This window comes from Eptesicus fuscus, chromosome 1, assembly GCF_027574615.1.
Source record: "Eptesicus fuscus isolate TK198812 chromosome 1, DD_ASM_mEF_20220401, whole genome shotgun sequence".
In the NCBI taxonomy this organism is placed as follows: Eukaryota; Metazoa; Chordata; class Mammalia; order Chiroptera; family Vespertilionidae; genus Eptesicus; species Eptesicus fuscus.
Window position 1 is genome coordinate 91,825,683 of NC_072473.1, and position 24,061 is coordinate 91,849,743.

General features: G+C 50.4%; 4 protein-coding genes across 4 annotated transcripts; 1 reads left to right on the forward strand and 3 right to left on the reverse strand.

The window, feature by feature from the left end:
- Positions 1–998: 998 nt before the first annotated feature.
- On the reverse strand, positions 999–1,939 carry LOC129149854 (melanoma-associated antigen 10-like). Its single transcript, XM_054719522.1, is given in 2 exon segments — positions 999–1,858; positions 1,861–1,939. Coding segments are annotated over 2 exon segments (939 nt in total).
- Positions 1,940–5,865: 3,926 nt separating this feature from the next.
- Positions 5,866–11,084, forward strand: LOC114228758 (heat shock transcription factor, X-linked member 3-like). Its single transcript, XM_054719531.1, is given in 4 exon segments — positions 5,866–6,084; positions 9,811–9,931; positions 9,934–10,217; positions 10,500–11,084. Coding segments are annotated over 4 exon segments (1,209 nt in total).
- A 1,250-nt stretch (positions 11,085–12,334) lies between these two features.
- LOC129149387 (EOLA-like protein) lies at positions 12,335–13,627 on the reverse strand. Its single transcript, XM_054717280.1, has 2 exons — positions 13,402–13,627; positions 12,335–12,564 (listed from the first exon to the last, which is right to left on the reverse strand). Exons 1-2 carry the CDS (start codon positions 13,625–13,627, stop codon positions 12,335–12,337), a joined length of 456 nt encoding a protein of 151 aa, XP_054573255.1.
- Positions 13,628–15,594: 1,967 nt separating this feature from the next.
- LOC129149856 (melanoma-associated antigen 10-like) lies at positions 15,595–16,674 on the reverse strand. The gene has a single exon (XM_054719540.1). The coding sequence runs from the start codon at positions 16,672–16,674 to the stop codon at positions 15,595–15,597; it is 1,080 nt and encodes a 359-aa protein (XP_054575515.1).
- Positions 16,675–24,061: the final 7,387 nt, after the last annotated feature.

Below are 24,061 nucleotides of genomic sequence, written 5' to 3' on the forward strand. Positions count from 1 at the left end.
ACCTCTCCCCTTCTTTTACTTCTTCTGTAGGATTTAGGGGACACTTTAGATCACCCCCTTCCTTATAAGACTTCAGCACCTACACTATCATCCTGTGGGTGGGTGTGCCATGCTCTTCCCAGTCGGCAGAGGATCAGCCAATGTCTGGGGAATAAATGAACCACTGAGCAGGGGTCGTCTTCTTTCCGATTAAATGCTATCCACTTTCTTGAATGAAGCAAGCAAACCCAAGGATCCTAATGTAATTTGTCTCATAAAAAGACAGATGAGAAGGGATAGGAAGCAAGAACTAACGACCTTTTGCTTTTATGTTTCTATTTCTTGATTCCACCGATTGCACCGCTGAATTCTTTCACATTTCCAAGGAAATCCTGTTCTGATGTCATGTTATCTAGTTTGGGATCACAGACTAAGATGAAAGGTGTTCCGCTTTGTGTTACACAGTAGCAAATCTCTTACTCCTTTTTTGTTAATTCTCACAGGAGGATATTCCCCGCCCCATTGATTTTTACAGAAGGGGGAGATACAGAGAGAGAAACGTTGATGTGAGAGAGACACATCAATTGACTGCCTCCTGCAACCTAGGTATGTGCCCTCGACTGGAAATGAACCCGAGACCCTTCAGTCGTAGGGCCACACTCTAACCACTGGGAAAAACTGCCTAGGGCAGCAAATCTATTACTCTTGAACTGGATAAGTACAAATACATGTGTGACCAATGTCTTTCATACACTTAGATGCTGAAGCTTATGAAACCTTCTATGAAAAAGAACATTGGAAAATTCCTAAATGATACATTTCTAAATCATCATAGGAACCCAAAGATGCTACAGCCCTTATCCCCCCAACTCGCCCTAGACCTCATGACCTAGAACGTTGACTGTTCTCTTCTCAAAAGCAGAGGAAAGAACTAGCCTCACATCATGTCCAGCAGGAGAAGCTGCCAGACAGGGGCCTGAAATGTGCTTGGGTGCAACTTGGCTCAGGACCCCTCTTCCTCACCACTCAGCCTCTTCAGACAGGAATGGGATGGAATTGGGATCCCTTCTATAAACCCTGAGCAAAAACTCAAGGACTTTCAACTTGGTGGTCTCAGCATGGGCTCTGGGGCCCCACAGGAACTGGTAGCGTGCAGGATGGCTGTTGGGCACCTGCTGGTACTCCAGGTACTTTTCCTGCACCCAAACTTTGGTGAGAAGTTCCCTGGGCTCCCCATAGATCCAATACTCCTTCCCATCATGCACCCGCCTGACATGCAGGGCTTTCCAGACTTCCTCCTCAGAGGCACAGTCGCCCTCTGCGGCAATCAGCCACAGAAGTGTGACCAGGAGGCCAGTGTTGGGAAATCTCTGCCCCTCGCCCACATAGGTGAGGCCCAAGGTGGTGACCAGGACATAGGTCTGGGCGCTGGGATCCACTTCCTTCACATCAATGCCAAAGACCAGCTGCATGCACTCAGAGGCTGCGCTGAAGATCTCAGGGAAGTAGTCCTGGTGCTCTCTGATGACACTACTCAGCATTTCTGCCTTTGTGGTCGGCTCCTTTGCACAATACTTCAGGAGCAGGAACATTACCAGGTAAGCCTTCTTCAAACATAGGGCGCCTTGGAGAGAGGACTCGGCCTCTTCAGAGCCCACCCTGCTGCTTGGCCCCTCCTTATTTGGGCTGCTGGAGCCCTCATCTTCAGGTTGGCTACATGGAGAGGCTGCCACGGCAGCGGGGGGAAGGCAGGCACCCTGAGAGCTGTGGGGAGGACTTGGTGTCTCAGCAGCAGCTGCCTCCTTTAGGCTCTCTTGGAATAGGACTGAGAGGGAGGGAGACATGGCCTCTTCCTCCCCCTCGGGGCTGAACAGCTGCACTGCGCCAGTTCCTGGTTCTCCCTTGGGTCCTGATGGTCTTCCTCGGGCTTACAGAGCTCACTCATCTGATGGCGATGCATGATGACTCGTGCTGGGACAGTGACAGAGTGTGGGAAGGCGGGCAATGGGGACCCACGGGCCTGTGAGAGAAATGGAGTGTGAGGGGCCTCGGCTGAGAAACGCACCCTAGGCAGATCTGACAAAGGTGACTTACAAGTCTCTTTTTTAGGAGTGCTCTCGGGCCTCACACGGTTCTCTCCTCAGAGGCCTGTCCAGTAAGATCCTGAAGGAGGAAGTGAGAAGGCTCCTCAGGGTGCAGCTGGCACAGCCCAAGGTGCTGGGACAGTGTGGTGAGGTGGGATTGGGTGCTGTGGAGTCTCCTCTGTTCTGGATGGGTGATCACCTCTGTGCTCACTGAGGGTTTTCTCCAGTCCCCGGGCAGGGCCTTTTTCTCCCCCTCTGCTGGCCTGAGACAAAACTCTCAGAACAATACCAAACACTTCTGAGACTAACCAGAAGGACTTGGGTGGCCCCACATCTGGCCACACCTGCCCAGAGTCTAATAGGTGTCACGAAGGAACAATAATGTGCGCCCTTACTCTATTGATTCCATCTGTCCCACTAAGTCTTTACCCTTTCGTTGTCCAGAAACTGAAGCAACTGCATCTGTTGACTTGAGGTTACCCTCCTAAAGGAAAGGCCTCATCTCCACAGACAACTGAGGAGGAAGTGAGGGGAGCCAGTACACCCACAATTCCAGGTCTCCCCATTCCTGACAAAAATGGCTCGGCAGACCTTGGGCTCCATGTATGCTTGTTTCAGGGGTCCCCTCATTCCTCATTGTGACCACCCTGCCAACTCATGGGAACCTGACTCGACCTCTGTCCAGACCCTCAGACCAAGGCCCTCAACTCCCCCAGACTACCAATCTAAAAATCAGGAGGGAGGAGGGACTTAGACTGACAGCCCCGCCCAGGGTTTCCAGGGCTGAGAGTAGGGGCAGGCTGGATTTCTGTGGTGTCCCATTTTTGTCTCAGGGCTTGGGGTACAATCACTCCTCCCTTGGGGTCCTCATCTTCACTTTGGCAAGACCCGGGACTCTTCTCACTGTTGAGCGGATACCCTTCCTCAGATGACCGGACTTTGTCCACTCAGACCAAGTCCTCACCTACCTGAGAGCCCCAAGAAAAAAATGAGGAGGCATCACATTGCACAAACTTCAGGGGTAGCCTCAGGTGGCTACCATCTCCCCTCTCCACCCCTTCCCCCGTCGCACCCACCCGGGATCCCTGCCATCATCACAAAATGCTGGCAGCAGGGACTGGGCGCTCTGTCCTGGTTGCATTCCTAGTGCCCCTGTAGATTATTCATTTTTACTCCTGCCAGGGCCGGCCCTACCTCCATGCCTCGCACCTGGGATACTCTATCTCTCCCCCTTAGAGAAAGACCCCACCTCACCGAGGACTCCCCACTTTCCCACCCATGATAGAAAGGAGCGTGCCACTTAGGTCCACTGTTGTTCCTTTCAGGATTGAAGACTGCGGACAGCTTGCCTTTGTATCACCCCTCCTTTTCTGAGAAGGGGGTGTGCATTGAGGCTTCACGGATTATCAGCACATCCACACTTGGCTAATCCTGGGACTAGTCCCGCTGCTGATCTTGGGTTAACTCTCAGACCTAGGTCCTCACATCCCCAAGATTCCTCCATCCACTTCCATGTGGCAACAGCAGGAGTTTGCAACATCGAGTCCTTTCTGCCAGGGTCCCCTACATTGTGGGGTCCAGGGTCACCTCAGTGCTCCCTAAGCCGACCTGTGGCTCTGTTCCTTACACTGGACCTGGATGGGGAAGTCAGGAACTATGCCTGTGGTCACCCCGCCCACAGGTCCTCTTAGGACTGAGTAATCTGGTGTCCAGGGTCGCCTATTTCTCCCTCAGGGTCCTCAACTTGACAGCAGCAGGACCTGGGGTCTCCCCTCTGCTACCACTTTGGTCCTTCCACCAAACCCCCAGTGTCTCTCAGACCCAGATGCAGAAATCACAAAGCACAATGTGTGAGATCACCCCTCCCCCACCCCCGGGAGGCCTGCTGGACAGGCACTGTTCTGTTCTGGGGTCTAGGGTCCCCCAATCTCCCTCAGGGTCATCAACTTGACAGCACCAGCACCTGGGATCCCCCACCCCTGATGCCTGTAGCCCTGCTCCTCCTACCAAACCCCCAGTGTCTCTCAGACCCAGATGGAGAACTCACAAAGCTCAATGTGCGAGATCACCCCTCCCCCACCCCCGGGAGGCCTTCCGGATGGACACTGTTCTGGGATCCAGGGCCCCCAATCTCGCTCAGGGTCCTCACACTGACTGTGGGCAGGTCCCAGACACCCTCTGATGACCTGAGACTCTGCCATGACACGGAGGCCCCCGAGTGTCTCAACCCAGAAGATGCGGAAGTCAGTCCTCGCCACTGGTGGTCACCCCGCACCTTGGGGCTCCCAGGACTGACTGCTCTGGGGCCCGGAGTCACCTTGTCTTCCCCCACGGCCGGCCGTCACCATGAGGCCTGCAGATCCTGGGACCCTCCCCTCTGTGAACCGGGAGGGCGGACCCCCACACGGAGCCCTCAACCCTGAGTGAGGTCTGTGGGCCTCGCTCCCCAGGGCTCCTGGCAGGGGCTGACCTAGATGCCAGAGGACCTCCGTCTGGTCCTCACCCTGATCCAGGCAGAGTCTGGGCCCCTCCCGTGCAAACCTGAGATTGCTCCCCTCAGCGCTTGTCCTTGACCCCCTACCTCCAGTTCTCTGAGGAGGTGGGCGAGGGGTGCAGGAAATAGTTCTCAGACACCCCACCGCGGACTCTCGGTGCTGACGGCAGGGCCACCCTGGGTCCTGGGGCCTCAGTCGTCCCTCAGGATCATACCTGGACTCCTTCCTTCTACCGACCCGAAGCCGGCCTCCCAGACATGGTGCTCTCCTCTTTCAGACCTCCCTGGCGGAAGTCAGTGGGCGGAACTTCCGGACTGGCTTTCTGGGGTCCCGAGGCCTGAGAGCAGGGGCAGAGATGGGATCTAGAGGCCTGGGAGTCGTGACTCTGTTCCCCTCCCGCACCTGACAACACCAGAGCCCCTGCCCTCTGCGGACCCAAGTCTGTGTCCCTCAGACCTAGGCTCTAACTCTCCCAGATTTCCCGGGCATGTGGAGGCATATGCTCAGCCTGAGAGCCCCACCCAGGGTCCCGTAGAGCTGACAGGAACACCTGGAGATGGATTCTGAAGCGCCCTCTGTTCTGAAGCCTGTGGACCCCGAAGTCCTCACTCAGGAGGGCCTCACAACCCTTGCAGAAACGCTGCAATACCAGGACCAATGCTGGAGGGGGCACTACTGCGCCCAGAATGTGTCAGGAGCAGAGAAGAAGGATTATTATGAGTGAGGATTAAAAAGTGAAATCACCTGCATTGAACAAGGAAAATGTAGACAGACAACCACAATGCCACAACACTCCCCCAAATCCCTGCTGCTGCTCAGCATCTTCAATAGTAGCTAACCTTTAGAAACCACAGTTTCCACAGTTGTCAACTAAGCTGGTGAAGAAACCCCCTGAGACCCTTTGATCTTCTTTGCTCTCCACCCCTTCGAATAGGGATAGGAAGAAACTGGGATCCTTGCTATTGGCCCTTAGCTAATATTTCATGAATTTCAACTTGCTGGTTTCAGTGTGGGCCCTGGGACCCCTCAGGATCTCCTACGGTGTAGGTTCACTTTTGAACCGGGTAGTACAAATATAGGTTTGGTCAATGTCATTCACAAACTTAGATGCTGAAGCTTGTGAAAACTTCTATGAAAAGAAACAACGTTTGAAAAATTCCCATAGAAAACAAGGATAAATTTCTAAATCATCACAGGTACCCAAAGATGCTACAGCCCTTCCCCCTCGCCCCCCTTCTCCCACCTCTTCTCAAATGTAGAGTGAAGAATTAGCCTCACATCATGCCCAGCTGGAGAAGCTGCCAGACATGGGCCTGAAACGTGCCCTGGTGCAACTTGGCTCAGGCCCCCTCTTCCTCGCCACTCATAGCCTCTTCAGACAGGGATGGGATGGCACTAGGATCCATTCTATAATCCCTGAACAAAAATTCAAAGACTTTCAACTTGGTGGTCTCAGCGTGGGCCCTGAGACCCCACAGGAACTTGTGGTGTGCCGGATCATTGTTGGGTACCTGCGGGTACAGCAGGTACTGTTCCTGCAGCCAAACGTTGGTGAGGAGCCCCCGTGAGATCCTATGTTCCTTCCCGTCATGCACCCCCATGACCTGCAGGGCAACCCAGATTTCATCCTCAGGGGCACATTTGCCCTTCGTGGCGATCACCCACAGAAGTGTAACCAGGAGGACATCGTTGGGAAATCTGTGCTCATTGCTCACCATCCTGCTCCTAAGGTATCTTGCAAAAGAGCAGATCACAAAGGCAGAAATGTTGAATGGTGTCATCAAAGAGTACCAGGACCATTTCCCTGAGATCTTCATTCAAGTCTACAGTGCATGCGGCTGGTGTTTGGCATTGATGGGAGGGAAGTAGACCCAATGAACACTCTTATGTCCTGGTCACCACTATGGGCCTCACTTATGATTGGGGGCTGATCCAGAAAGAAGTTCTGACCAAGAGAGACATCAATACACAAGGAGCTTTACTTGAATGGGGCCTGTGAAGAATCCTTCACAGCAGGAGACTCTCCGTGGGTTTTTGGGTCAGGAGAGCACTGGCCAGAAGGGAGTGCTATGGTTTGAATGTTTGTGTCCCCATAAAAGGCTGATGTTGCAACCCTAACCCCTAAAGATGACAGCATTAGGAGGCTGGGCCTTTGGGAGGTACTTAAGTCACAAGGGCTGAGCCCTCAGGGATGGTAGTAGCACCTTACAAAGTGTCTCCAGAGAGATCCACACTCCTTCCACCATGTGAGGACACAGCAAGGAGGGCCCTCACTGCAGCACACTGGCACCTTATTCTTGGACTTCCAGCCCCCAGAATGATGGGAAGTAAGTTTCTGTTGTCAATAAGCTACTCAGTCTGTGGTATTTTGTTATGGAAGCCCCACTGGACTAAGGCAGGAGGGCAAGGGAACAGCTGGAAGAGTGGCATTGGAGAGGAGGCTCATGTGTCTAAGTGTAGATGCTCACCAGCTCTGGGGGAGTGGTTTGAGGTCTTGGAACCACAAGGTTCTCTTTTATCTTCTCTTAGCAGCCAGGCTAGCCTCGAGGGCCCCATAGCCCAGAGCTCAGCACTTTGTCTATGGCTGCAAGGCTGTGCAGAAGCAACAGCCAAGTCAAGACTGAAATCACTTTCCCTAGGAGGTGGCTGTCCAGGAAGTCCAGTCAGCTGTGCTGCATTGCAGCCACCTAACTCTGGGGGTTCTGTTCATAAGGCGGCAACACACATGGGTCATCTCTGGGACCTTTGGAGCTCTGGAGAGCATGGTGCCTAATAAACACTGTCTGACTGGTGGTTGTGGGGCCCAGGGTTAAATTTCTGGGACTGAGCAGGCTTAGCAGAGGGAGGCCATTTCCATAATGCCTTTCATCAACTCCACTGAAGTTAGCAGTGTGAATATTTCATCTTCAGAGGAAAAGATGAACTTGATGTCCTAGATTCTTCACCACAGTGGCAATTCAGTGGCTTTTGAATAAAATAATATTAGCTAATGATCCTACGGAATCCTTGGGACACTAGCATTGAGTGCCTAAATCATACCAAGTAAACACCTGTTCTCCATGAGATGCCAGACTGTGATTTCCAGAGCCTTCTCTCCAATTTCCCTCCCATGAAACGAGCAAATTCCATTGAATAAGTAACCTGCAGAGTAATGAGCTAGCAGAGGCCACAAGGAAACCTCCTTTTCAGCCTTTAAATAACTCCCTTAAGAAACAGTACTTTGGTAGGCAACTGAAGGGAGCTGGCTGTTTAACCAGAGATACTAGCCCCCCCTCACCCCCCTCCCCTGCAGAAAAGGTGCCCATTCTTAGCCTCTAGGGCATGTCCTCCAAGAATAAACTGATTCGTGAGTGAATGCTTTGTAAACCTGTTTAGAAGCACAAAGACCATGGACTGAGCTTGAATCTAGACCCAGGGGCTCCATTAAGGATGTAGTTCCTAGGCTGAGGGGCACCTTGGGGAATTTTCTTCCCAAATGCCTTTGCACTCCACTTTTAGCAATGAAGGATTGACCCCACTGTTTAGAAATAGAGTACAAATGACCCCACTTAGTGGCAGGGCTGAGACAAGGACCTAAGACCCGTGCAGGTGGTGCCTTTCCATGGTACCACTCTATCTCCCTATACAGAGTGATTATTAAGACCAAAGTTGTCCACAATAGCTAGAGAACATGAATCACAAAGTCCACCGTAGTATCCTCTCCTCTATAGCAAAGATGACTTGAATTTTGCTTTTGTGCTATCCTACACCCAAGCGCTCATCTACGTTCAACTACATATTTATGATTATTTTCATATCAGCTTCCTTCAGTCATAGCTAGCTAAACAAGTTAGAATTTAACTTGGTAGTGAATGTGTGTAAAGTAGGGTTTTTGGTTTTTGAAATAATCTAACCCAAGAGCAAACAAAATGAATCAATGTACCTATCTTCAAGGTTCTGGCAGGAGAGGAACACACAGGCTTCTGGCAAGGAGAACAGGGCTGGAATGAGAGTGAGTCAGCAGAATGCTTTGTTTCCCCAGCGCCGAGTATGTGCCTAACCACAAATCACTAATGAAAAGGGGAAGTACCAAAGGAGATCCAATTTGGAAGTGGGAAGCCCAAAATCTGGGAGAGCCAAAGCCCACCCACTTCACTGAAGAAAGGAAATAGGGCATAGGGAAGGCCTCAAGAGAGCCTGAATCTGAATCTGGGGAGGATGCTTTGAGAAGAAAAATGCAGGTGTCCCAAAGTGAACCCATCTTGGGTAGTAAGAAGAGTTCCTATGTGGAAGACATACAAACTAAAGCCAAGGCTATTGTGACCTGAGAGTGGTGAGATTTGGGGCAAGCCAAACTCAAGAGGGGGCTCCATAGGACATCAGAGGGTGCGGCTGTCCATTCCCACTGCAACACCATATTTAACATCTTCTCTCAGGTGCTTTGGGTAGCACTGAGGTTGAGGAATGAGAGGAACATTCCCACCTGTGCTGGAGCACAGCCCTATTCTAGGGACAACTCGACCCAGAGCTAAGAAAATAAGACTCTCTTTTGGGCTCATCTGAGCAGGACCTACCAACCAGTAGGCACAGCTGGAAGAGACCAAAGCAGGAAGCTTGTGAGGGGTAAATTGAAGAGGGGGGTTACCTACTGAGACTAGGCCAATCACCATTTTCTGGGAGGTACAGTCCCTCAGTGGCCCATCTGATCCAGGCAATATTGGTGGTTGCCCAAGCTAAGACTAACCAGGGCCTTGCCCTTGAGCAACAAAGAGGCCATCAACTGCCCACCCCACCCCCCGCCGCCTCTGTAGGGATGGGGGTGAAGATAGGATCATGACCTCTCAACACATCCAGTGAACTAGCAACAAGAAACAATCTCCCTGGCAGCATATGAGCACCTTTTCTATTAACCTGACTCCTATTTTTTGTACTATTTGAAAAGAGAGAAGATGGGGGCTCTAAAGATGTCCACTCCCCCACACTTGGCCAGGGCCCACACACCAGAGAAGCCATAAGTCACCTTTGTGACATCACATGACTTAAGCAGCTGGTTGCCCCACGACCGAGACTCTAGAATTTTGAGGACAGTATATATAGGGCATCACTGCTGTGACCAAAGGCATTTCTGACCCCACTTTTGAAGTGATAGGATCCAGGGTACCAAATGCTTGTTGATGTAGAGCATCAACATGGCTAGTCAGAGTAACCATGAGATGCACGAAGCCAAGCTGGCCCCTTGAGAGGATGGACAGCCACCAATAATGGTCCAATAGGATACACCCCCAGGTCCTCATGTGGGTCCCAGGGAGGCTTTGGAGAGGCACGGGGGCCAAGAATGGAGCCAAGATCCAAGCCCTCAAGACAACCCACAACCACAGGACCCAAATCAAAGTGCCCCAGTGTGGAAGGAAACAACATTCTTCATGGGCTATCCTTCCCAAGAAAGCTTTGGAGGATAGTGGAGGATGAGTCCTTCAGGTCCTTGCGCTGGAATGATGAAGGAGACACCGTGATCATCGAGGAAAATCTTTTCCAGAGGGAGATTCTTTGCTGAAAGTGTGAGGAGCAAATCTTTGAATCGAACAGCTTGAAGAGTTTCATCCGCTTGCTGAACCTCCATGGTTTTAGCAAAATACACCCAGGCAACTCTTCAGTTTGCTCTCCAGGGAACATGATAATGGTAAAGTAGAAAGTCCTCCCATTTCCCATGTTCCCTGTTACTCAAACATCTTCCTAGTGGACCCAGAAGAACGATATACTGAAAGGGCTACATTTAAGGGTCTAACCCTTTTTAACATGATATACAGTGTTTATCAAAAGATGAGAAAGTATAGATTTTAATTTGAAACTATAGCCCCCTTAGAGACAACCTGCAGGAATGAGTAAAGACTCTGAGAGGCCAGTTAATGTCAAATACATATCTTTTCTCCACAAATGACTAAATTAATTAATTTTCTTTCAGATCTACAGAAATTGCAATTTCCAGAGAGGCAAGCCTTGGCTCCTCGAGAACATTAAGACACAAGGCAACCAGGTGACTCGCGTTTGTCCAGGGACCAGTGCCACCCCTCCAAAGACAAAGAAGAAGATGGCCCCCACAAGACACTCCCCAAGAATACACTACGAGAGCGGCAACAAAGAAGCCGAACAAAAGGCTCAGGAGTCAGCCAAGAATGATTGGGGACCCAGTGCCGCCCAGGCATTTGAGTTCTCCGTTCCTCAGCCCCTGAGCAGTGCCATGGAGGTCCAGTGCCCAAGTGCAGCCAGTGGTTCAAGTGGGGAGGACACTTCTGGTAATGTCATGTTTGTGCCCACGGCTACTGCCGGAACCGACGGCACAGGGGATCTGCCCCCCACCCCCACAAATGAACCACTACAAGGTTCGGTGATGTCTTTGTACAACATCTGTTATTCCATTCTGATAGCTGGCCTTGCAGTCATGGCTCCACCCGAGGACCCTGACCAGGCCGAGAAGGAGGAGCATGAGGGCTCCTCGGATAACAAGTGTTCACTCTGTGAGCAGTTCAAGGACAATGCCGGCCCATAATATCACAGGCTTTGTAACCACGAATCCATTTCTGCTTTAATAAATAAAGGCAAAACTACATGGTACAAAAATAAACAATCCAATGAGAATTGTGAGTCCATGTTCTTCTGTTTCCGTGCCACAAACCTCGTCAGATGAACCTGAGGAGGCTAGAAATCCTGGCCCCAGAAAGACGTGCATCCCTGTTGTCCTCTTTCATGTTCACCCACTCAGCCAAGGTTCTGAAGCAAGCCCAGGAAAATCTGGTTCCCTGAGCCTTGCCTACTGGACAGGAGACAGAACTGCCTGACTCCTCACCTTGGGGGAATCACCTTACATTAGTTATGCATCCTTAAACAGGAAGGGCTTTACTCACGGGTCCCCCTATGATGCCAGGAAGTTTCTGATCAGCATCTGAGTGTCTCTAGCCCAAGTTCCAGGCACCTTGCAGAGAGGCCCACCTAGAACCTGGGCCACCCCATGTGCTAAGTGGTGTACGACAGAGCCAGTCTGGCTCAGAAGACTGGCCATTCCAGCCAACACCTGCGAGAAAGCCCATCATCCTCACAGCTAACAACCATTAGTAACCCTGCTAGAAGGGATCCAAATAAATTAAAGATTGCCCACACAGGAAAACAAAAAACTCTACCCATCACTTTTCCATCAGAGCTGTATTACAGATCTGTCCTTGGGTCACTATGTGACATGTGTAACAGAAGCCCTCATGAGCCACGGGACACTTTTCCAGCAGACCAGTCACTTTCCAGGGGAGACAGGTGCTTTCTGTCAAAGTCTGATGTCCCTTTCACCGTGAATGAGGCCACGCCTGGCTGGTCACCCTCCGGCAATCATTCAGTGCCAGCTCCCAGACCTCCTACAAGGATTCCTGGGTGCTGCTGAAGTGTTCTGTGAGTTTGACCAGAACAGAGATGGGAGTCCCAAACAATAACCAGTTCTCCTAACACATGTTTCTCTGTAAAACCCAGGAATGAGCAGGACCAAAAGAGTGATAGCACCAAGATATTTCCTGGCAGCTTTCCCTTTTCCCTAAAGTCAGACAGAGTTCTTGAGACAGGCAATGAGCCCAGAGAGGCATCTCACGGGGACAGTCGCCTACATCTGGGCACAGAAATCTGTTTACGAGAACAGCAGATGGTGGGTAATGCTCTCCATGGCAGCGCCAATTCAGTTCCACATCCGCGGCATGATGGCCCATTGATGGTCACGATTCATCTGGATTCTCGGTAACCTTCCTCGGAGTCCTCCTGCCCCTAGGGGATCAGGTGCTGTGGGATGCTTACCTGGAAGATAGCCTTTCCCCTTTTCCTGGGTATGCGCTCCAGTAACCACCTGGGGTTTGAAAGTGCAGTCTGGTACTTCTGCTTCAGGTTGGTCAGTACAGCCTGCTTTTTCAGTTCCACAACCTCATCAGGAGCCATGTTTTCTGGGCACTGCGGAGTTGCCACAATGTCAAGGAGCCCCATGCACCACGAGAGAAACACTGAGATGTTTTTCCTTCCATAAACCAAAGGCTTCCTGTGAAAGGAAACAGTTCTTCAAAGTTATGCCCACGAGAGGCTAAGCTGATTTCCCCAAAGGGACACGAAGTGAGCTAGGTCCCTCTGACTGAGCACTTCCGATGTGTCAAACTGTTCAGGGAATTCTGGGTGAGGCCAGGGGAGAGAAGGAAAAGAAGAGGACAGAGCCTGGTCCACTAATGGGCAGGTCCCAGCCCAACTGCTGTGGGCAGCACGCACAGGTCAGAAGTGCCCTGACTACTGTGAGGAACCCACAGGCAATCAGATCCCAAGCTCTTCACCAGGTGAAAGGAGCTGGTGTGGGACCTCAACCACTGAGGGGTGAGCGAAAGAGACCCGGATGCCATGGGCAGTGGGGGTGAGGCAGGTATGAGAAGTTAGGCAGACAGTCTGAGTCTGGGGGCCACCTGACATTCTCTGTGCTGTGCAGCATCCCCTGGTCTGTCACGCACACACACATGCATGCACACACACATAAACACACATGTGTGCACACAGGCAACACCACATGCAGACTTGGACCTGTCCCTGCCTCTCAGGTCACCAATGGGAACTGAGGCCCAGTGTGGACAGAAAGAAGGGTTCACCCATGTCGTAGGAACTCGGCCCACGGAACCCCAGCCTGGGCCCCTTGCTGCCCCTTTGAAGGTGTGCTGCTTACAGAAACCACAGCCCCACCACCACAGGCTTAAAAGAAAATAAACCCCAAACCCCTGAGCAAGGTCCTGGGGGTACTATTGGAGGGGTGTGAGCAATGTTCAGGGTGTCACACCTTGCCAGCGATCACTCCTCAGCCATACTTCTCCCTTCCCAGAGCAGGGCCTGAATCTGCCTGGGGTTCCACCCCAGCCTCTCCAGCAGCAGCTCCCACCAGAGGGCGTCTTCCCAGTCCCTGTGAGCAATATGGATGGCGATGGTATGGTTCCTCTGGCTGCTCACTAGGGTTGCCAATGAGCCTGGAGTTTTGACTGCATTTAAGACAAAGCCTGCATAAGGCTGCCAGAAGGAGATGCAGGAGAAATCCATCTCCCTAGAGATCCTTGGGCCTCACGTGGCCTGGGGAAACCCACAAGTGTGACAGTCCATAAGCATCATGCATCAGCCCTCCATGTTCATGGTCTGTGGGCTGACCTCTCCCCAATGTCCCCTGGGGTCCTGGAACCCCACTGACAGGGATGGTGGGAGAGCAGAGTGTTGGCTCCTTCTTCCTATCCCCACGCAGTCAGCGGCCAGGTTCCATGGAAAGGGCTGGCGGTGCAGATGTCTCGTCCATCGGATGGAGTCTTTGGGGGGTTCAAGGAAGAAGGTGGAGACAGGTAAGGAGAGGCACTCACACAGGATGTGGTCCGTTCCACAAAGGAGGTCACTGAGGCCAGGGGAGCACAGAGGAGGGAAGAAAGGCGATTTGGCTTCACACCGGATGAGTGGGTTCTAGTCCTCTCCCAATGCAGACACTCCTGGGCTTTGCTTCTTCTCCTCACCCCACCCACTCAAGCACAGTCAGCTCCCTCCTCTTTTCACCACAAGGCGCTGCAGGTCCCCAAGCACACCGGTCCCTCTTGCAGCACTGCTGGTTGCAAATCCTTGAGATGCAATCTCAGCTGGGCCCTGAGTCACCACCAGTGTGAGCTCAGATCATCCTGCCAGGTGTCTCCCTCAGGCCCCTTTGGGAGCCACCCTCCTCCATCCCCTGGCTGCACCACTGCTATCTGCTGTCAGCAGGCACTCCTGGCCCCCACTGCAGCCTACAGAAAGGAATAACAGGAGCAGGAAGAATTGGCACCAGTACCCACACACCAACCCCATGCCATGGGCATGATCCACAAATCCTAGAATTCAATCCTCAAATAACAGTGGTTGGGGCAGTGCCACTGTCACCGCAGTCTACAGTTGAGAAGGTGACACAGAAGGATGAATAGACGGCCCACGATCATGGGGGCCCTGACTACATCACCCACTGTCCTTGCCTTTTCCCTGGGGAAGGGAGTCCTAGTACCTGACGGAGCTTGGATTCCACGGGGCTGAGTACCTGGACTGTACCATAATAGGACAGACACAACCGGTGGCTACACATCAACATCATAGGGCCTGAGCCTCAGTACCACACTCCACATGAGCAATCCCCCACTCTGGGTGACTCTCCCCTCCTGTCTTAAAGGACATAAACCTCACTTCAGCTATTATGTCCTCGTGTGTATGGAAACATACCCACTCTCAAAGACAAGGCCCAGGGGACAAAAGCTGCCTGTGTTCACTCCCTTCCCAACCCAGTCCTGGTGCCCAGCTCCTCTGCTCTGCACCCCCTCCCTTTCTCTGGCTGGGTTGCCTTTCCGTATGAGGACAGAGGCTCAATGAATGTTTAGGGTGCACATGAACTAGTGAGAAGAGTCTTTTTACTGTTTATTTTTCTACATTCTTGAATAAGCTAAGAAAATCCAGGTATATATTTTTACAGAATTACAGACTAAAAATGATACAAGAATTCAAACATTAACTATTTTATCTCTGTTTTACAGCTATGCTCTTTCACATAAAAAAATCCTATTCCAAGCTATTCCAAGTCCATGTTATCTGGTTACAGAGTACAAATAAAATGAAGGATTCCCATTTTTTTTTTTTTTTTACAAAATAGCAAAGTTCTTTGTCTTAAGTTAAATAACAATAAACATGTGACCCGTGTCATTTGTCAACTTAGATTCTGAAGCTAATAAACATTCTACTTAAAGTAACATTTTAAAATACCAAAAATAAAAGAAGATAACAATAAACATGTGACCCGTGTCATTTGTAAACTTAGATTCTGAAGCTAGTAAACATTCTACTTAAAGTATCATTTTAAAACACCAAAAATAAAAGAAGATACATTTCTAAGTCAACCCAATGGAACAGAGACACACAGATGTTATTCACTGTAATCCCCTAGTTTGGCCCTCCACTGCTTGGATCATTGACTTCCCTCTTAAAACACAAAGTAAAGAAATCTGCCTTGGACTTCACTGAGGGCAGAAGAAGCTACTGGACATGGCAGAAGAGCTTGCACTGGCCATGGCAGTAGTATCATGTGTGGTGCTAATTCTGGCCTGGGCTCTCTGTTCCTCCTCTCTCAAAGCCTCCTCATACCAGTGTGGGAAGGATCTGGGGTCACTCCCATTGATCTGGGCCATAAACTCCAGGACTTTCAACTTGGTGGTCTCAGCGTGGGCCCTGGGACCCCACAGGAACTCGTACCGTGCTGGTTCGCTATTGCGCACCTGCCGGTACTCCAGGTACTGTTCCTGCACCCAAACTTTGGTGAGGAGCTCCCTGGGCTCCCCAAAGATACAATGCTCCATCCCAGCATGCACCCCCATGGCATTCAGTGCTTCCCATATCTTCTCTTCGGGGACACAATCATCCTGCGAGAAGATTATACTAAGGATGAGTATCAGAAGGCCAGTCTTGGGCATACTGTGCTCATTGCTCACCATCCCATCATAGGTGAGGCCCAGGTTGGTGCCTAGGACATAGGTGTGGCTGGTGGGGTCCACTTCCTTCACATCAATGCCATACACCAGCTGCATGCACTCAGAGGCCTCGCTGAAGATTACAGCAAAGTGGTCCTGGTGCTCTCTGATAATGCTACTCAGCATTTCTACCCTAGTGGTCAGCTCCTTTGTGCGATACTTCAGGAGCAGGAACCCCACCAGATCAGCTACCTTATCATCAATCACGTTTCTGGGCAAGGACTCTGTGTCTGGCAGGGCCCGGGAGGTACTCGGACCCTCCTCTTCTGGGCTGCTGGACTGGCTCAATGGAGCAGCAGCAGCAAAGGCAGTTGGGGGGGCACAGGCACTTGGAGAGCTCTGGGGAGGACTCGGTGTCCCAGCAGCAGCATGAACCTCCTCCTCCTCCTTCTCCTCCTCCTCCGGGGTGCTTGGGTTACTTGAAAGCAGAGGGTAGCAAGAGGAAGAGGAGGTGGAGGAAAAAGAGGAAGGAAAAGAGGAGGAGCAGGTGGAGGAGGAGGAGGAATAATCCTCTTCCTCAGCCTCGGTAATCTCAAGCGTGTAGCGTCGTCGCTTTGGAGCTCGAGGCATGATGACTCCTGTCAGGCAGCCACAGGAGTGCAGGCAGGAGGTGGGCAATGAGGACTCACAGGCCTGCGGAGAGAGGAAATATAAGTGGCCTCAGCTGGGTACACCCTTGTCAGCTTTGACAAAGCAGAGCTACAGGTCTCCTCTTCAGGTGTGCTGTTGGGCCTCACTGGAGTCTCTCCTCCTGGGTGGCCTGTCCCCTAAGATCCTGAATGAGGAAGTCAGATGGTTCTCCAGGTACAGTCGGCATAGGCCAGGGTTCTGTGGCTGGCAGTGGGGTGGGGTCGGGTGCTGCAGGGGATCTCCTCTACTCTGGCATGGGAGAGAACCTGGGGACACATTCTAGATGAGGGCAGGCACCTCACCTTGACGGCTGGCACGGCCTGGACCTCCTCTGCTCCGTGACCTGTGTTTTGTGCCTCAGACCAAGGCCTTTATGCCCTGGCTCCTGGAGCCCCTGTAACAGGAAACAAGGAAACACCTCAGCGTGCAGGTGGCATGCACAGCCATGGGCCTCCAGTGCTGACAAGAGGAAGGCCAGGATTCTGTGAGTTCCCCACTGTTCTGGGCTGGATGGTCTCCTGTGTCCTCATTCAGGGTCCTCACCTTTCCCCTGGCAGGGCCTGTGAACCTCCCCTCTGCTAGCCCTGAAGCAAAACTCTCAGAACATGACTACACACCCCTGATACTGAACAGAAGAAAGTGAGGGGGCCCCACATCTGACCACACCTGCCCAGGACATCCCACGGGATACAGGATGACATGGCGAAACTCTGTGGGGACTATCTGCCCTGGACGGGGAGTGCCCTCAGTCCTAACGTTGACATCTGACAGGGTCTTGGACAACTTCCTGTGTTGACTTGAGGCCACTTTCCTTCAGACTAAAAAGCTCACTTTCCTGAGTCACTGGTGGAGGACGGGAGGGACACCACGGTTAACCACCATGTTCCACTTTCTCTCATGGCTGACAGAAGTGGCAAAGTAAGGCTGGGATTTGACATGTTGTGATGTGAGTTGTTCCCTCAGTCCTCAGCTGAATCTTGAAAGGAGACAGCAAGACTCTGGAGCAGGGGAGGAGCATTAGGGTTCCTTCTGTCTTTCCTCAGATTCCTCACCTTAAAAAAAGTCAGGGCCCGGGCCACCCCACCCCTCCTCCTGTGCTTACCTGCACGTGGCCCCCTCAGTCCAGGTCTCTCACCTGACTGAGGCCCACCACCCCAGCCAAAATCAGAGTGCTCTCTGTTGGACAGCCCTGCCTGGGGTCTCTCGGAGCTGAAAGTGGAATTGGGGTGAATGTCCGTGAGGCCCACATTTGTTCTGCAGGACAATTCCCCCTCCTTCCTCCCTCATGGTCAATAGCTTGGCCACTTGCAGTGCCCGAGTGTCCTGGCTCTGCTGTCCATATACCACACCCTTTGTGTAAGGCCCCACCTCTTTCAGATTCCTGAGAGCAAAGGGATTGGGAGAATCCATGGGAAAGCAATTCCAGAAACCCCAGGGCTGAGGGCAGGTGCGGGTTTCTGAGGGGTTTGCACTGTGGTGGGATCCAAGGATCCGAGTCCTCCCATAGGATCCTCCCTTAACTCTGGCAGATGCTGGCCCCACCCTCTGCTGAAGTGAGGTCCTGCTCTTTATACCCACGCCCCAGACTGTCAGACCCAGATGCACAAATAAGAAAATGCCACCTGTGATCATCCTCCCATGAGGCCTGCCTATGGACTTTGGAAGGTCCTGGGCCCACCCCCTGCTGTTCTCACTATTGCTCCTGATCCTGACCCTGTTGTGCAACTCAGCACATGCTGTCTGTGGTCATGCCCCCAGCGAGATCCCAGCACTGTCTCTGGTCTAGCTTCTAGGGTCCCTCTGCCCTCCATCAGAGTCCTCACCTTGACTCTGGCAGGTCCTTGGCGCAACATCTACCTACATGGGGTTCCACTCCCTCTACCAAACCCCTAGAGTCACTGAGACCAGGACTGACTCTGGTCTAGATTCCAGGGTCCTTGGTGCACCATCTGCCTATATGGGGTCTTTACTCCCTCTACTGAACCCCCCAGAGTCACTGAGTCCAGGACTGAGTCTGGTCTAGAATACAGGGTCCTTGGCACACTATCTGCCTCTATAGGGTTCCACTCCCTCTATCCACGCCCCCTGAGTCTCTGAGACCAGGACTGACTCTGGTCTAGTTTCCAGGGTCCTTGGCGCATCATTTGCCTAGATGGGGTCCCACTCCCTCTACCAAACCCCCAGAGTCTCTGAGACCTGGATGGGGATGTGGAAGGGAGAAAATGGCGGGTGTTGTCATTCTCACCCTCGGGCCCCCCCCCCCCCCCCCGATCTGTTCTCCAGGTCATGGTCCTCCCTGTGCTGACCTGGGGTCGTCATCCTTACAGCAACCCTCCCCCCCCGCAGCTCCTGTCTCAGACCCGCATGCGGAAGTGAGAAAATGTCCATGTGTTCACCTCCCTGGGTGCTGCCTGGTTGGCTCTGTGGTGGGATCTCAGGTCCTTCCATCCCCCTCAGCGAGCTGACCATGACTAGGAATCTCCTCTGCCCGCCATGCGGACCACAGGCTCTGCTCCTTATCACCGCGAGCTCCCGGGCGGGGCTGGCTCTGCTCTAGGTCCCTGGGTCCCTGGTTCCATCCCCCTCTGTGAGACCGGGGTGGAGGCAGACAGAAGGACACGCCACCTAGGGTCCTCCTCCCAAGAAGCCCGCCCACCAGATGGATCTGGAGGGCCCTGGGCCCTCCTCGGCCATGTTGAGGTACCGCGCCTCTCACCAAACCACCAGAGTCGCCCAGACCTGGCTGCGCCAACCTCCACTAGCCGCGTGTGGTCCGCCACCCCCCAGGGGTCTCCGAGGACGGAAACCGTTGTTTGAGGTCCCGGGGTCCCTCCGCCCTCCCTGGGCACCCTCACCTTGACTCGGCCAGGCCCCGGGTCCGACTCTGTGGATGTGAGCTCGCTCAGGCTCTCCCTTGGGCATCCCCAGGGTCCCTGAGACCCGGATGCGGAGGCGGAAGTGAGGACCTTGGCTCTGGCAGGGGTCTCTGAGACCCGGATGAGGCGTGTGTGGTCACCCTCACAAAAGCCCTTCCGTGTTGAGTCTGTGGTGGGGGCAGGGTCCCCCCGCTCCCCGCCCCCCAGGTACTCACCATGACCCTAGGCAGCGCCTCTGCCCCCCCCTCCGCTGACCAGAAGCCCTGCTCTTGATCTCTGTCCCCAGTCTAAGGCCCCATCATGGAAGTCAGGGTGCAACCGAACAAAAACGGAGGTTCTGCTGCCTGCCTCAAGGACAGCCAAACGCATGAGGCAGGTGCTGTTGAAAAACGCAAGGATTTATTCATGAGTCACATGACCTGGGCCAATGCTGGGCTCCTGTCTCAGAGACCAATCTCCTCTTCCTACCTAAACCCGCCTTTTTTTTTTTTTTTTAATCTTTATTGCCAAAAGTGTTATGGAGCTCCTCCTTTTTCCTCATTGCCCCTTCCAGCGGGCACCAGCCCCTGCCCCAGGCCTTAACTACACTATAGTCTGTGTCCCTGGGTTATGCACACAAGTTCTTTAGTTAATCTCTTCCCACCCACCCCTGCCTTCCCTCTGAGATTTGACAGTCTGTTCCACGCTCCTGTGTCTCAGGATCTATTTTGTTCATCAATTTAGATTGCTCTTTTGATCCCACATATGAGTGAGATCATGTGATACTTGTCTTTCTGGCTTATTTCACTTCGCATAATATTCTCTGGGTCCCTCCATGCTGTCTCAAAGGGTAACAGATCCTTCTTTTCTACTGCTGCATAGTGTTCCATGGTATAAATTTACCACAGCTTTTTTATCCCCTCATCTACTGCTGGGCACTTGGGCGGTTTCCAGATCTTCACTATTGTAAACTGTGCTGCTATGAACATAGTGGTGCATATATTCTTTCTGATTGGTGTTTCTAGTTTCTTGGGATATATTCCCAGAAGTGGCTTTACTGGGTCAAATGGGAGTTCCATATTTAATTTTTTTGAGGAAACTCCATACTGTTTTCCACAGTGGCTGCAGCAGTCTGCATTCCCACCAGCAGTGTAGTAGGGTTCCCATTTCTCCGCATCCTCGCCAGCACTTGTCATTTGTTGATTTGTTGATGGTAGCCATTCTGACAGGTGTGTCCTTTTAATCTGCATCTCTCCGATGATCGGGGTCTTTGAGCATTGTCCTTTGAATCTGCATCTCTCTGATAATCGGGGTCTTTGAGCATTTTGTTGTATGTCTCTAAGCCATCTGTATGTCCACTTTGCAGAAGTGTCTATTTAGTCCTTTGCCCATTTTAAAATTGGATTGTCTTCCTTTTTAAGTTGTATGAGTTCCTTATATAGTTTTGGTTATTAACCCTTTACCAGATGTATCATTGGCAAATATGTTCTCCCATACAGTGAGCTCCCTTTTCATTTTGTTGATGTTGTCTTTTGCTGGGCACAAGCTTTGTATTTTGATGTAGTCCCATTGGTTTATTTTCTCTTTTGTTTCCCTTACCCTAGGAGATGCATTGGCGAACATATTGCTTAGAGGGTTGTCTGAGATTTTGCTGCCTATTTTCTTCTTCTAGGATTTTTATGGTTTCACAACTTACCCTTAAGCCTTTAATGCACTTGGAGTTTATTTTTGTGTATGTTGCAAGTTGGTGGTCTAGTTTCATTGTTTTGTTTTTTGTTTTTATTTTTTTAATTTCTTTATTGATTAAGGAATTACATATGTGTCCTCATCCCCCTATTACCCCCAACCTCCCCCCCCCCACTCATGCCCTCACACCCCTATTGTCTGTGTCCGTTGGTTAGGCTTATTTGCATGCATACAAGTCCTTTGGTTGATCTCTCCCCCTTACCCTCACCCTCCCCTACCTTCCCTATGAGGTTTGACAGTCTGATCGATGCTTCTCTGTCTCTGGATCTGTCCCTGTTCATCAGTTTATGTTATTCATTATATTCCATAAATGAGTGAGATCATGTGATATTTATCTCTCTCTGACTGGCTTATTTCACTTAGCATAATGTTCTCCAGTTCCATCCATGCTGTTGCAAATGGTAAGAATTCCTTCTTTTTTACCGCAGCATAGTATTCCATTGAATAGATGTACCACAGTTTTTTAGTCCACTCATCTGCTGATGGGCACTTAAGCTGTTTCCAAATCTTAGCTATGGCGAATTGTGCTGCTATGAACATAGGCGTGCATATATCCTTTCTTTCTGATTGGTGTTTCTAGCTTCTTGGGCTATATTCCTAGAAGTGGGATCACAGGGTCAAATGGGAGTTCCATTTTTAGTTTTTTGAGGAAACTCCATACTGTTCTCCACAGTGGCTGCACCAGTCTGCATTTCCACCAGCAGTGCACGAGGGTTCCCGTTTCTCCGCATCCTTGCCAACACTTGTCCTTTGTTGATTTGTTGATGATTGCCATTCTGACAGGTGTGAGGTGATACCGCATTGTCGTTTTGATTTGCATCTCTCAGATAATCAGTGACTTCGAGCATGTTTTCATATGTCTCTTGGCCTTCCTTCTGTCTTCTTTCGGAAAGTATCTATTTAGGTCCAATGCCCGTTTTTTGATTGGGTTGTTTACCTTTCTTTGGTTAAGTTGTATGAGTTCCCCGTAAATGTTGGAGATAAAAACCTTATCAGTGATAACATTGGCAAATACCGTATGTTCTCCCATGCAGTGCGCTTTCTTGTTGTTTTGTTGATGGTTTCCTTTGCTGTGCAAAAGAAAAAATTGTTTTTGATTTAGTCCCATTTGTTTAGTTTATCTTTAACTTTCATTGCCCTAGGAGCAGTATCAGTGAAGAAACTGCTTCAGCATATGTCTGAGATTTCGCTGCCTGTGGATTCCTCTAGTATTTTTATGGTTTCCCATCTTATGTTTAAGTCTTTTATCCATTTTCAGGTTCTTTTGTGTGTGTATGCTGTAAGTTGGTGGTCCAGTTTCATTTTTTTTTGCATGTATCTGTCCAGTTTTCCCAACACCATTTACTGAAGAGACTGTCTTGACTCCATTGTATGTTCATGCCTCCTTTGTCGAATATTAATTGGGCATAGTGGTTTGGGTCGATTTCTGGGTTCTCTATTCTATTCCATTGGTCTATATGTCTGTTCTTGGGCCAATAACAGGCTGTTTTGAGAAAGGTGGCTTTGTAATACAGCTTGAAATCTGGTATTGAGATCCCACCTACTTTGTTCTTCTTCGCAGGATTGCTGCAGCTATTCGGGGTCTTTTTTTATTCCAGATGAATTTTTGGAGAGTTCGTTCTAGGTCTGTGAAATATGCAGTTGGTATTTTAATGGGGATTGCATTGAATCTATAGATTGATTTGGGTAATATGGACATTTTGATGATGATGATTCTACCAATCCATGGACACGGTATGTTCTTCCATCCGTTTATGTATTCCTCTATCTCTTTTTCTCAGTGTCCTGTAGTTTTTCACATATAGGTCTTTTACCTCCTTAGTTAAATTTATTCCTAGGTATCTTAATTTTTGGGTGCGATGGTAAATGGGATTGCTTTTTTAGTCTCTCTTTCTGTAAGTTCACTATCGGTGTAAAGAAATGCCATAGATTCCTTGGCATTAATTTTGTATACTTCTACATTGCCAAATTCATTTATTAAGTCTAATAATATTTTGATGGAGTCTTTAGGGTTTTCTATGTACAGTATTATGTCATCTGCTATGTGATTTTTACCTCTCAATTTGTTTATGTGATGTATCACGTTTATTCATTTGCAGATATTGTAACCATCCTTGCATCACCGGGATAAATCCTACTTGGTCATGCTGTATGATCTTCCTGATGTACTGCTGGATCCAATTTGCTAGAATTTTATTGAGGATTTTGGCTTCTATGTTCATAAGGGATATTGGCCTATAATTCTCTTTCATTGTGTTGTCTTTATCTGGTTTTGGTATTAGGGTAATTCTGGCTTCATAGAATGAGCTTGGAAGTGTTCTTTCCTCTTGAAATTTTTTGCAATAGTCTGAAGTGGATAGGTTTTAGTTCTTCCTTGAATGTTTGGTATAACTCCCCTGTGAAGCCGTCTGGCCCCAGGCTTTTGTTTGCTGGGAGCTTTTTGATGACTGCTTGAATTTTTTCCATAGTTATCGGCCTATTGAGATTTTTAGAATCTTCCTGATTCAGTTTGGAAAATTGTATTTTTCTAGGAATATGTCCATTTCCTCCAGGTTGTCTAGTTTGTTTGCATATAGTTGTCCAGAGTATTTTTTAACAATCCTTTGTATTTCTGTGAGGTCTGTTGTTATTTTGCCGCAATCATTTCTGATTTTGCTTATTTGGGTCCTCTCTCTTTGCTTCTTGGTGAGCCTGGCTAGAGGTTCACCAATCTTGTTTATCCTTTC

Coding starts and splice junctions, on each gene's coding strand:
- LOC129149387 (XM_054717280.1), bottom strand. CDS start 13,627: ATGGATTTCTCCTGCATCTCCTTCTGGCAGCCTTATGCAGGCTTTGTC. Junction 12,565..13,401: donor CCTGCTCTGGGAAGGGAGAA/GTATGGCTGAGG, acceptor AAAACATCTCAG/TGTTTCTCTCGTGGTGCATG.
- LOC129149856 (XM_054719540.1), bottom strand. CDS start 16,674: ATGCCTCGAGCTCCAAAGCGACGACGCTACACGCTTGAGATTACCGAG.